Consider the following 12343-nt stretch of genomic DNA (forward strand, 5'->3'; position numbering starts at 1 on the left):
CTGCATGAGCAACAACACTAAATGACGAAGCAGCAAGCAATAATCCGACAAGCAACACTAGCTCAAGCTAAGAGACACATGAGGAAAACAGTCAGGCCAGAACGGCCTTTCAAGTCAAACATTTCAGGGTTTAATGCGCTTTTGACATCCCATCAACCAGAGCTTGAGGGGAATGTCATGTCTGTCCTGCAGAGCTGCCTGACGTCTCAGAGCCTGCCACTAAATTCACTCATGAATTCTGGCAATAGTGGGCCATGCAAGCCCCTGAATCAGCCTGATGTTAATTAAAACGGATAAATTAACTCTGCGTGGCCATTCGGGGTCTGTGATTTCTCTTTTTGGACACCAGCAGCGGGACATGCGGGCACTTGCTGCCCCTCCGCTGAAACACTCGCTCTGTTCTGTCTGCCAGGTCAGACACAATTGCAGCGCTATCCGGCGCTCTGCGGAGTGAACGAGCCGTGTGTCGACAGGTGACTAACCTGAATGGTGCACGTATATTCCGTATCGTCCAGCAGTCTGACGGTGCAGCTGTATTCCCGCTCAAGATTCCTGATGCTGCCGCTCATGAATCGGCTCAACATCTTCTCGGGAGAGTCGCCGCTCTGCGTCTAGGACCAGAACAATAAACTCAACACCAGCGTGCAAGTGAATGTCACATTGACCGCAATCCCCGGTCCTCTACACGACCAGCAGCCACGGATTCAGCCGCCGAGGCGTGCACCATTGTTGTCCCGTTAAGTTTCCGTGCAGTGGGCCCGCGCTGAGAGCAGAATCCAGGGATGCCCGCATCCAGATCCAGAGGCAGCGCAGCCCTGTTGTGTGTCTGTGGCAGAGCCGAGGATTATCTCTCACCATTCACCGCCGCCACTTGAGCGAGCGGGCGGGTCCCAATGAAAACTGACGTCAAAGTGAACCAACGGGAGCGTGTGGCGTTTTCTCTGCACTTTAAATATCCAATATTGTTTGTCTTGCGCTGCAGTTCGTCCTGACACACAGCTGCTCAGGTCCAGAAATTATTTTAAATTGGCTCCTGTTTGTGAAATATCCGCCACGGGCTTAGAATTAAATATGGGGTCATATTTTATTTATATTGCAAAACTACTGGGGGATGACTGCCGTCCCTTATCCCATTTTTAACCAAAAAGCCGTGGTGGTGAAATGCATCCAATCCAGGAAAGCCATGTTAGGCTTCTTTGGGCTGAGAGATAGGCTAATTAATAATTAGGAGTGTGATTAAGCCTAAAGACAATATATAAAACATTCCACTAGTTAATACCGTGAGCAATACCGGAATAGAAAATGTGTGTGGCACTTAAATGTGTCTTGTGAGGTTGGTGGCTTTCATGAAAATCCTTTGCAAAGGAACCAGAAGCGTTTGGTCAAACTTAAGACAAGCCCTCCACACTGGGGGGCAAAGCATTGTTTTTAACAACTCTTCCTGTTACAAGGGGCTGAATATTGAGTGTGTTCGACTGCCACCTGCAGGCCAGTGGTCGTTAGTGCGCTCTAAACAGCCATCAGTACCCCCAGCGTGTGAAAATCATTCACCAGTTTGTTCACAGCACCCTCTGTGGTCTCTGATGGGTGGTGGTAATTTTGCTGCTGATTCCCTCTTATTTCCACTATTATTTGCAGCCCGACTATGCATTATACGATAAATAAAAGCATAAATGCATGCATGAAAGCATTTACGTCTTACTTTTAGACGTCTTGATCCTCATTACGTTTAAACTACACGTAATAAAACTCAGCTAAACATTTTTTCCGTGAGGTGACCAAATCTTATCAAACGGAGTCACACAAGATAAACCTATCCAATCTAATGTCTATATTACAACATACCACATTTCACATTCAGTGCCTTCACATTCATGCATTGTGTGTCGGTGTTGGGAATATTGTAAAATTGAATAACTAACACTTAAAAAGAATGGCCCCATTTATGTTCCATCTCTGCCGTGACCCGGATTCGAACCGGGGTTGCTGCGGCCACAACGCAGAGTACTAACCACTATACGATCACGGCGAGCTAGGGGGGACTGGCACGCACACGAGACATTTCATGTATTAGCACAATTGCCTATATGCAATAACGCTGTAACATTAGAGAGTACGTTGACCGATTAAAGCAACAACAACAAGGTTTAGAAATGGAACGGCAGCCGTCGATAGCTAACTTAAACCAAAATGTAAGCTAGCTAACGCTAACTCATTAACTTGACGCTAAGGTTACCCGATGGGCCAAAATAGCTCAAGACGTGTATTTTGCCAAGCGGACACAAAGTAATCAGTAACGTTACTCAGCTGGAGAACTGTAACGTTAAACACCAAGGATGTTTTTACATTTCCGTTAAAAATAACCTCTCACAGCCTTTCGCCTCGTTTTGGTTCAACACAACGGAGAAGCTAATTTAGCTAGTAATTTACGAGATGTCGCAAGTATATTAGCATTTTCAATTTAGTGCTACCATAGCCAATTAAATTCCTCTATAACGTTACATAAATGATATTTTTATGTTTATTCTTGTACTCCCACGACTCCACTGAAATCTCAAATGAGAAGATTTGTATTTCTCTTTGGTTTAACATACTTACCATGACTAATCTTGATAGGATTTAAGGTTTCTAATTTGTCCATTTGTCCTTACATAAGAGAAGAAAATTTAGTCTTGTATTTAGTCCTGCAATTTGGTCAAAAGTAGAATAAAGACTTGCACTCCTCTCCCAGTCAAACTAGCAATAAGCACCATAATTGTTAATTTATATGTAGTCTATTAAATCACAAGCTTGCCATGTACTAAAATTCAAACTGATAATTTCACAGTAAGAAAGATAATAACAGATAATAGCATGTTTCAAAACACTGACAATCAAAATAGCAATGAATTAGTAGTCTTTATTAGATAACTTATAAACTTTATTAGATAAATTAGGCTAGCCAGCTTGCCACTGATGAAAAAGAAATATGTTTAAAGTAATATACAACTTCTGATGAAGTCAGTGGTTAGCAAAAGTAAGTGTTAATGTTTTTTCAGTGTTGAGCTAAGAGTTGAAGGCTGGTGACAGACCAAACACAATACCTCAGTCATTCGCTCACTCATTCATCATCACCAACCACAAACAAGAAAGATGCACGATCAGCAACTGAGTAATTCCTAATCACGTCACTATAGACTCGTATTTACAATCACAGGACCGCAGAAGCCCTAATGGGGAAGTATGAAGTCTTGCAGTTCGTTCTCATCGTTCTCTTCGGGTTCGTTGCTCCTTGTAACTGCAACTTTAGCAGCGCACTCTGCCTTTCTGGTGAAGGGGCGACATGGGCCTGCGACAGTCTGATGCAACAGTGGTTTGCTCCTTGAAATGTTGCCCATACTTTTAGCGGAAGCACCTTCTTGTTTCTTGGCTGCGGTAGCATGATTCCGCCTGTACAGTTTACAGGATGCCATCAGAGGCTTTCCTATGTCCACCTGTTGGCTTTCTGTGCAGCGCAGCTTACTGTCCATGTGAGTATAGTGTAGGTCCATCTTGATGACCAGAGATTCCTAAGAAAAGCAAATCACAAAAGACAATATAGTCACATTTCTTATCCAGACTTTCTTGTAAAGACTTTCTCTGCTTTGTTTTTAAATAACACTTTATGGGAGCAGAATCGGGACACATATAATTGACTGCATACCGTAAGCCCTTGAAGAGCACAAAGTCGCAGAGTGCAGTCTGGGTTATCAAATGACTTAAATAGAGTGTCCATCTCCTCTGACCTGCCAGGGCCAGAAAATGTGTCTTCCATTGCCTAAGGATTCAGAACATAAAAGATTTCATCAACACATCAGAATTTTTAACCAGCTATATCAAAACATGTACAAATGCACTCTCAAGAAACATGCCCTGCCTTTACACTGGCTTGGCACTGACTCGCTACCTTGAAACTGATGCATTCATAAATATGCCACTAGGTGTCAGTCTGGTCCAAGATTCTGCAGTCAAAAGTGTGCATGCATCACAGCAACTAAGAGAAGTACAGCACATAACTGTTACAATTTCCTGCTTCGCCTGTGGTTGCAGCAGCCTGGAAGTCTATATATGGGCAGAACTTCCTCTGACATGTGAAACATGGGGGTGAATGGTCATCATTGAGAAATTCCTGCTGGCTAATGGAAACTCAACATTCTACGGTGAGCAACATGGAAAACTTGCAGTTTTTACCACTGTTGAGTTTAGTAATTCTTATAAAAGAAAATCAGTGAGGTGGCAAACAACTGAGGGCAGCTACGTACTAGTGCCAAGATGACATTTCTACATACTTTTTTTTTAAACCTATTTTTGTGTTAGTTTGTGTTTATCAATACTGAAAGAGCCTTGGTACAAGAATGTGACTGTATTAATCTGTTGTGGGTCCTACACAGGTGACAATAAAACTTGACAGAATGATAAAGTAAAAAGAAAAAGAAATACTTACAGGTATGCTACTCAGAGTGACTGTGCAGTCCTGGGTTCGGGGGCCTGTCTTCTTTACAGTGGCAAAAGCCACCAAGACATTAGAGAACAAAGCTGAGAAGCTGATTTCCACTTCTACTCCGCATAGAAACATCAGCCTCTTCTTCCGCGGTAGCTCTGAAAAGAGATATGAAAACGTTTGTGTTTTTTTTTTTTAAATTAAGACTAAAAATAACATGCTCCAAAACCGTTTGACTATACTTCTGTATCCGAATGGCGTTCAGTTCCTGAGATAGAGCAGGTGTTTTTTGCTGAGCTTTTGATTAACCACATTAGGGACTTTCAGCCTCCCTGTTAATTTAAGACACAGATTTCTATCTTCCATCTAGTTGGAAGGAGAACGAGGAGATTCTCAGATTAGCGCAAGAGCTTAAGTTAAATTTGAGGAAGCTTCTCCTTCCACCAGACATGAAAATACGCTGTGTAAAATGAACCAGTTCCCTGTTTTTGATTGATTAAAAACAATATGTAGCTTTTTCGAACGTTGCTGAAAATATCACATTAAACCACAATGTCTGCATTTGGTTTGTCATGCTGGAGTGTAGGAGGTGTGAGGGAGAGCAAACAGGACAATCTCTCTCTCTCTCATTCAAGTTGACAACAGATCAAGAAAATCAAATTGTGGTTTACTTGATGGAAAGTAAACTATATTTGGAGTGCAATCTGACCTAGAAGCTACTAAACATAGGAAAGAACATGTAGGTTTGGGGAACTTTTCCTCAACACACCATTTGCTTGTCTCCAGCAGGCATCTCGCAGGCGTAGTTCCCTTGTGTGGCCGGTGGTCCGAACTGGGTCTGCAAGGGATCGAGGTTCTTTCAGGGTGTGTTTGATCTCCACCACCTGCTTGCCTGTGACTAGAGGGTCTCTGCCTAGATCTGGGGCAGAGTAAGGGACAAAATGCAGGTAAATATGATGCCTGTGAGATTTGATGACAAAAATCTCCTCTACTTCACACACAAACATTCAGAATGTTTTTACCACATTTCACTCTGACCACTTTGACCAATTTCGGGAAAATCAACACTTCATTCTTATTAAACCTCTTTAAATATTTAACAACAACAACAGCCTGTGCTCTGACGCTCATTTGATCATGGGACTGCCTGGGTTTTGTAATAGCCGGGAGAGAGGAATGAGTGAGTTTTAGAGAAAAGTTCATCAGATTCACATGGCTGGCTTTGAGGAACTTCGGCAACTTTGAAAAATGAGTTAATATTCATGGTAAATAGCGCGACTGATTCAATTTTGGAAAACCTCTCTTCACAAGCTTCATTACATTCAAACATAGGAATCATTAATAAGGTTGCTAGGGTGGAATGGCTGGCCAGTAGTGAAACCACACTCAAACAATTTATTATAGATTTATGCTTAGCTTTTAAGACGATTTGGTGCCAGGGATATTTTGGGCAGGCTGTCTTCACTATGTTCTCTTTATGGATGAGCAACCAGCAGCTCATCATCAACATCTTGTAAGCAGAGGCTTGGAAATTTTAAGTAACGGCCCATGTTGAGGATCTGGGATTTCAAATAAAAAGTACAAAGAGCGAAAAGTGAAAAAGGATAAATGCTGTAGTAAAAATGTCAGAATTTGCTCATGTGAATGTGTCCACATACTGTGTGTATGTAGTGCTCTCAGCAGGGCGTCCTGTCCTGCTAGCGCCGATTTTGCGAGTGAACCCATGAGAGCAGTGGCAGGGGGTGCCCAAACGGCAGAGCAGCTGTCTTGCACTCTGCAGCTCTCGGGTTTCTTGCTGTTCTCTAGCCAACAGTATGAATTTCCAGAGAATGAGGTCACATGCTAATAGTACCTCGAAAAATGATTCTACCAGAGAGCCATCAAACAGACAAACACTCTCTCAAGACGGGACAACTTGATAAGTCCCCGCCTGGCTCAGCCACAGCTACACTTTCAAGTCCTGAGTAAACAACACTAAAACGATTTGCCAACGATTATAAAACATGTCTGTGGTCCACCCAGCACACAAAGAACAACCTGTTCCCTTCAGATCTGTTTACAGTCAGTTTGTAAAAATAAAAACTGTAAAGGTTTCATACTCTTTCAGCTTTGAGTTGACTTGAAGTCCATTTAAAAATTTAATTTCGAATACTAATGATTTTATTGTCAGCCCTAAATGTGTTCACTTAAACCAACCACTTCCTCTACGGTGCACACATGTCTGCTCACCCACTAAATAACGCAGCATAGTCACACTGCCTTGTTACAGCCTCACTTTAGATTAGTTCTTAGTTCTCGTGTATTTTGGATTTAACACCATGTAATCACAGCTTTGTTTGGAAGACTTACCCTCAGACACCTTCTCCAAGACGTGTGTGACTTTCTCGGACTGTAGGATGTGCGCATTCAAGTACTTAGTGAAGATTCCAGTACTTTTCCCGCCATCCTGGACCTCAAAAGCCTCAGCATCTTCACATCTGCATTGGTTAACAAAGGAAATGTTATTTTAGGACAGGTGCCAAAACATTTAGTTCTGCTTTTTTGAATATACAAAACTTTCCGTTACACGGCGTGTTGACTGATTTGAAAAATGATTCTTAGGTCATAAGCCAGCAGCAATTGTGCTTGCACCATTAAATCCGTGGGTATTGGCTTCCATTTTTGTAATAAAATATGTTTAAAGAAACAAATAACAAAGAACATACGTGGCATAACCATAAACTGTGTTCCCACTGGGTCTCAATGGCATGATGCCTGAAGGTATGCAGTCCTGGTGGTACCTTTAAAAAGAAAAACACAGTTTTCAGAAGACTGAAGCATTCAAAATAAATCCTCCTAGCAAAACCTCAAATTAATTACTGCACCTACCATTTTCTACAGGTATCCAGTAGGATTACACTCAGTGCAGTGCGTCTTTGTTGCATGCTGACCATGATCCTCTGCACACAGACACAGTTCTCAGGTCGATACGGTTGTGGAGCATCAACAGCTACCAAGTAATTCCTCCCAGCGTGCTCGTACCCATGACCCGCATAGTAGAAAAGGCCTGTCAGGAGTGATAGTACACATCTGGTCACAGCTGCAAGACCGCATGAACAGTAATCAGCACTATCCTGGCATAGACAATAAGTAATGTTTGGAGCAGCTCAGAGAAAGGTCACAGTGGTGAGTAAAACAATGCCTGATATCTTTACAGTATAGGTATACGAAAGTATTCTTTCTCAACTTTCCTTCTTTGTTTCGTTATTAGCAAGAGAAAGCAGAGAATAGTGACGGGCAGTATCATTCTGACACGGCATGACAGTTCTCCTACCATTATTTTTATTTTATCATCAAGATCATTTCATATTACAGCTCTATGATTAAACTGTGTAACTGTCTGCTGTTTGACAACAGTAGTAGCTTAGTTCCCCTGAACAATATGGCTGGTTGTTGAAGCTGTATGCTCCAGCTAAGCGTTTGCATACGCTACAACGCCACCTTTCTTATTTTTCTTATTTTGTTTAACGCTTTTCTCACACGCAGAGACTTCAGCTTATACGCCCACTCAGTCGTTCATACGTGTAAAGCAAGCTATTATAAACCTCCTGTGGGTTCATGACCCATGACAAGTAGACAGGAGCAGATAAGCGCCACAGAGCATGACAAAGGAAATTGCAACGTTATATTTAAGATTGTTGTAATGACTATGTCAGCATTTCGCCAAGGAAGTTGAAACCATGAATCAACTGACAAAAGTAGTTAATTTACCAAAAAAAAAAAGTGTAGGCAAATTTTACTAACCATAAACTCCTCTGTCAAGGAGCTGCGTGAACTTGTCAACCGCGGCCAGGATCTCCTCCCTGGTGAGATCCAGCAGGGAAACCACTCTGAAGCCGAGCTGCTGCAGGAGGTTGGACAGCTCATGTACATCCATAATAGGGGCCATCAGGTCAGGGTGGTTGGAGTAGTTCATGTTGCCAATCAGGAGGGCAACTTTATCAGTAGCTAAAACAAAGATCAGAGTACAATTGAGAAGGAGGAGATCCAAATACACGCCGTGATAGTTTACTAGAACATTTAAAATAGTGTGGGTCGACACTGAGTCTCCTTCCATAAAACTGTACCTGTGAGCGCTCCAGGGGGGAGCTCATCAGTTTGCACTAGAAGAGATTAAAAAAAAAAAACAGTCACAAAATCAGTGTTTTTAAACAAAAATTTTAAGTACTACGATTCTGACACACACAGGGCAGTACATTCTAACGATCTGTACCACTGTACCACCAACAACAAAAGTTACAAACAAGCGAAACGTTTCACGAACTAGTTTCATTTTACATCATTTTCCTGTTGTGTGTCTAAGCCTCGGATCAAGTAGTATTTGGAGTCTGACAACTTCCTTTTTAGTCTGTAGAAATGGGGAAGTACCTCAAGCATAATGGAAATAACTTAAAGCCAAGTGCTAAATCAGTGGAATGAAAGGAGTGTTGAAAAAAAAGCAACTGTTTTTCTTCACAGCTACTTCATTGGAAATGGAGGAAGTAAAGCCAATGTACAATGACATAATTAGGAAAAGACAGGCTTTTACCAAGTTGATAAAAGTAGTTAAAGTTTTGACTTACCAATGTCAACATCGACTGGTTCAGTCCACCTCTCTTCTAGCACGTTAGATATGGAGCAGAGGTACGATCCTCCATGTTCGGCTGTAGCATGGTCGATCTGCAAGTAACACAACAGATTATCTTCCTACCTTTGTTTGTCTTTCAGCTATTCCTCCACATGTCAGAGTATCAGAGAAACCAAAAGCTCTGGCAAAATATTAACTACTTTTTCAAAATAACTTGCAAGTACATGCCCGGTGAAGGGTGCATGATTCAGAGCCAGTGAAATGACAGTAAATATAGGGCTGTGTAAACAGTCACCAGCAGCACTGAGGCAAGCAAACACTTGTTCCTTACCTGCAGCGTGTCACCAGTCTTGTCCACCAGCGGCTGTCCATTTCTGTACCACTGATAGTGTGGAGTGGGGATTCCAAAGGCAGCGCAGCGGAGAGAGACTTTTGTACCTTGTCGGACTGTCTGGGGTTTAGGGTTGACAGCGATGTGTGGCTCCCCCTGCCAGTGTACTGGCAAACCTGGTGGCATTTGTAAAGAAAGAGATATTCAAATCCACAGCAATAAACCAGCAATATGCATGAAACTGATTCATTTCCAACGCTGCAATATGCAGAACAATAAGAAATCCCACAAGCACACACACATACCTGACTTATCAATGTCCAACACCTTCACTTTCACCCAGTCGCTGAACACGCAGTTATAAAAGGGGTCATTCACTCGGCACACATAGAGCTGGGTTTTCTTAGCTCTGATGGTCAGGTCTGCGTCAGTGCCGCCGGACACCTTGAAAACGAAGCAAGGCAATGATTCAAACTAAGCACAGAAACATTCACAGCAGTGAGGGGGAAAAAATAAGTGCTTAAGATCAGTGTCACACATTTTACTGGTTTCAGCTGTTATGGATCAAGACACCTGTGCACCAGAATAAACAACAGACACAGAAAACACACAGTTCTCCTACACAGTAGACACTGCTGACACTTTATGGAAAACATTAAGGTATTTTCATTTTCCAAGTTTTTTTGTAACTCATACACACGCTCACAAGTAAATTCCACAGACCTCCTTTTCATCCTCGGTGAACCACTGGTAGCTGAGGATACCTGTGCCCTCAGCACGGACGCTCAGGGTCACCTTATGGTTCACGGGCACGCACACGCAGACGGGATGGCGCACTATGACAATGTCTGACACACACAAAGCGAGAATCTCAGTCGTTTGAAGGCTGACGGTGTTGTCTCAATTCTGATAAGTCACAGCATATTGAGGCTGTGGTATTGCAGAGATTTTACATACCTTTGATCATTATTCGACAGGGTTTGGGGCGGGATCCGGTCATCAGTGCATTGTCTTATTCTTATGAGAGACTGTAAGAAATATGAGTTTAAAGTTATTGTTTTTTTTTTTTCAATCACTCCCAATAGCACAAACACGAACTGAAAAAAAAAACGAAATGAATAACACCAGTAAATCGCTATAAACTTAATGTCCAGCCTCAGCCCTTAACTTCTCATTTCTAGTGAAATGAGCTTTAACTGTACACCGCAGTAAACAATGCTGTGCTCATTAACACATGATTTGAATGATCGCTGTTCACACACACACACACACACACACACACACGTTTTAGTGCATACCTGCCGTCAGTCTTGTACCAACTGAGCATCTGTCGGACCTCAGCCAGATTACGTTTTCTTCTTCTCAAGATTCATAACTCACATTATATCGAGTACACTCTTCCCTTTTCCCGGAACGAGACAGAGCACACACGCACACACACATTACCGCTAAACCTGTAATATGGGCGCATACAATACAACAGCATCGGTCTCTCACATGAGGTACACTGGAAAAACATACAAATATTTATCTCGATTTTAAAATAACAACGCGCGTTGAATTAAAAACACTCAAACAGACTTTCTTAAGTCGGTTTAGTCGATACGAATCATGTTATGAATGCGCAAGTAGAACCGCTTTTCTTGACATTACGGTAATGAGCAATCTGGCCCCTTCTCAGCTGCTGCACAATCACAAGTTGAGGTCACGTTTATTGGGTTAGACAGTTAAAATGTGACTTTAAAACTGGACAAACACACTGTTTTCACCGAGACAGGGAAATGACAGGCTGTTCTAGATTCAGTCTGGTTCGTATTAAAGGAATTGCAACATGTGTCACCACACAGTAGAGATTAATTCTTCTTGCATATTCTTGGCCAATCCACACAAAACATCCTTTCACACCCGTTACCAACTTCATAGTGCATGACTACTGTATATACACATGCATGGTATGTGTAAAATATGGCGTACATTTTTAAGGTGTCTCATACAGCAACACCATAAATTTCAATACAGCATAATGTGTTATGTCTTGAAAAAATATTGTCTTCAAATCCTTTCAAAAAGTTTATGATCATTTCTTAGGCATTTATTAAAGCATATACATAGACTATATTGAATTAATATGTTTATTAATGTTTGATTTGTAATTTATTGTATACATTTCAGTATATAATTCAATATTTATATTATTTTTGGCATCCCTCTCATGTTGCAGACATATATGGTATATTTGCAAAAGGGGTATTAGGTTTAAATAAAGATATTTTCTTGATTTGAGGATATTTTTGTCTACGTTTGTAATTTAAAAGGGTTTTTTTTTAATCTAATTGAATCTTTATTTAACTAGGAAAGCATCTTGACCAATAAGGAACAGCAAGTTCAGTATTACATAGAAATGCGATTATTGATGTCATGAATAACATTTCTAATACAAGCATACAAAAGATTTCACCCCAAAAAACAAACAACATATCACCAGAAAACAACTCAAGAGCTGCCTAAAACTGTAAAAAATAAACAAGACCGATCTAAAATGATGGCAAACACATCAATAAAATGACCTTATGACATTGAAGCAAACTATAGATTTTGTCAGCTGAGCCTGTTTTTGTCTAATTGATGTGAAATGTGAGCTGCAAGTGGGTCTCTATGTTTTGACCATGTGTTGCAATAGGGAGTGAAGGGGGCTTTCCTATAGCAGTTCTCGAGCAAAGCATAGGACATAGACCACTGGCGGCTACATCGCGAGCCATTTTCCACTGGATCTGTTCTGCAAATCCACATCCACTCCACAACAGTGTCTCAGCAAGATGGGACACCCTTTGTCCAACTTATGGATCCAAACAAAGCGGTGAATACGTCACAGTATGCCCATCGGTGAAATGGCGGATTTTTAGGTTTTTGCGTTCTGGCTTTAATGGTTAGTTTTTACTCTTAATTC

General features: G+C 41.5%; 2 protein-coding genes and 1 non-coding gene across 3 annotated transcripts in view; all 3 read right to left on the bottom strand.

Moving 5' to 3' along the window:
- Positions 1-584, bottom strand: part of LOC121608209 (FERM domain-containing protein 5) — a 55618-nt gene extending 55034 nt beyond the window's left edge. Inside the window, exon 1 of the mRNA XM_041939396.1 lies at positions 483-584. Coding sequence (XP_041795330.1) covers positions 483-584 — 102 coding nt within the window. The remainder of the gene's footprint in view (positions 1-482) is intronic.
- A 1373-nt stretch (positions 585-1957) lies between these two features.
- On the bottom strand, positions 1958-2029 carry trnah-gug. Its single transcript has one exon. It is a non-coding gene; the product is annotated as a tRNA-His (tRNA).
- An 850-nt stretch (positions 2030-2879) lies between these two features.
- Positions 2880-10821, bottom strand: malt3 (MALT paracaspase 3). Its single transcript, XM_041939104.1, has 15 exons — positions 10695-10821; positions 10354-10424; positions 10120-10244; positions 9702-9840; positions 9397-9572; positions 9061-9157; positions 8566-8601; positions 8243-8446; positions 7328-7505; positions 7165-7239; positions 6809-6936; positions 5229-5378; positions 4463-4617; positions 3683-3796; positions 2880-3548 (listed from the first exon to the last, which is right to left on the bottom strand). Exons 2-15 carry the CDS (start codon positions 10394-10396, stop codon positions 3210-3212), a joined length of 1959 nt encoding a protein of 652 aa, XP_041795038.1. The 5' UTR covers positions 10397-10424; positions 10695-10821; the 3' UTR covers positions 2880-3209.
- Between the last annotated feature and the right edge of the window lie 1522 nt (positions 10822-12343).

This window comes from Chelmon rostratus, chromosome 6 (genome assembly GCF_017976325.1).
Source record: "Chelmon rostratus isolate fCheRos1 chromosome 6, fCheRos1.pri, whole genome shotgun sequence".
Classification (NCBI taxonomy): domain Eukaryota; kingdom Metazoa; phylum Chordata; class Actinopteri; order Chaetodontiformes; family Chaetodontidae; genus Chelmon; species Chelmon rostratus.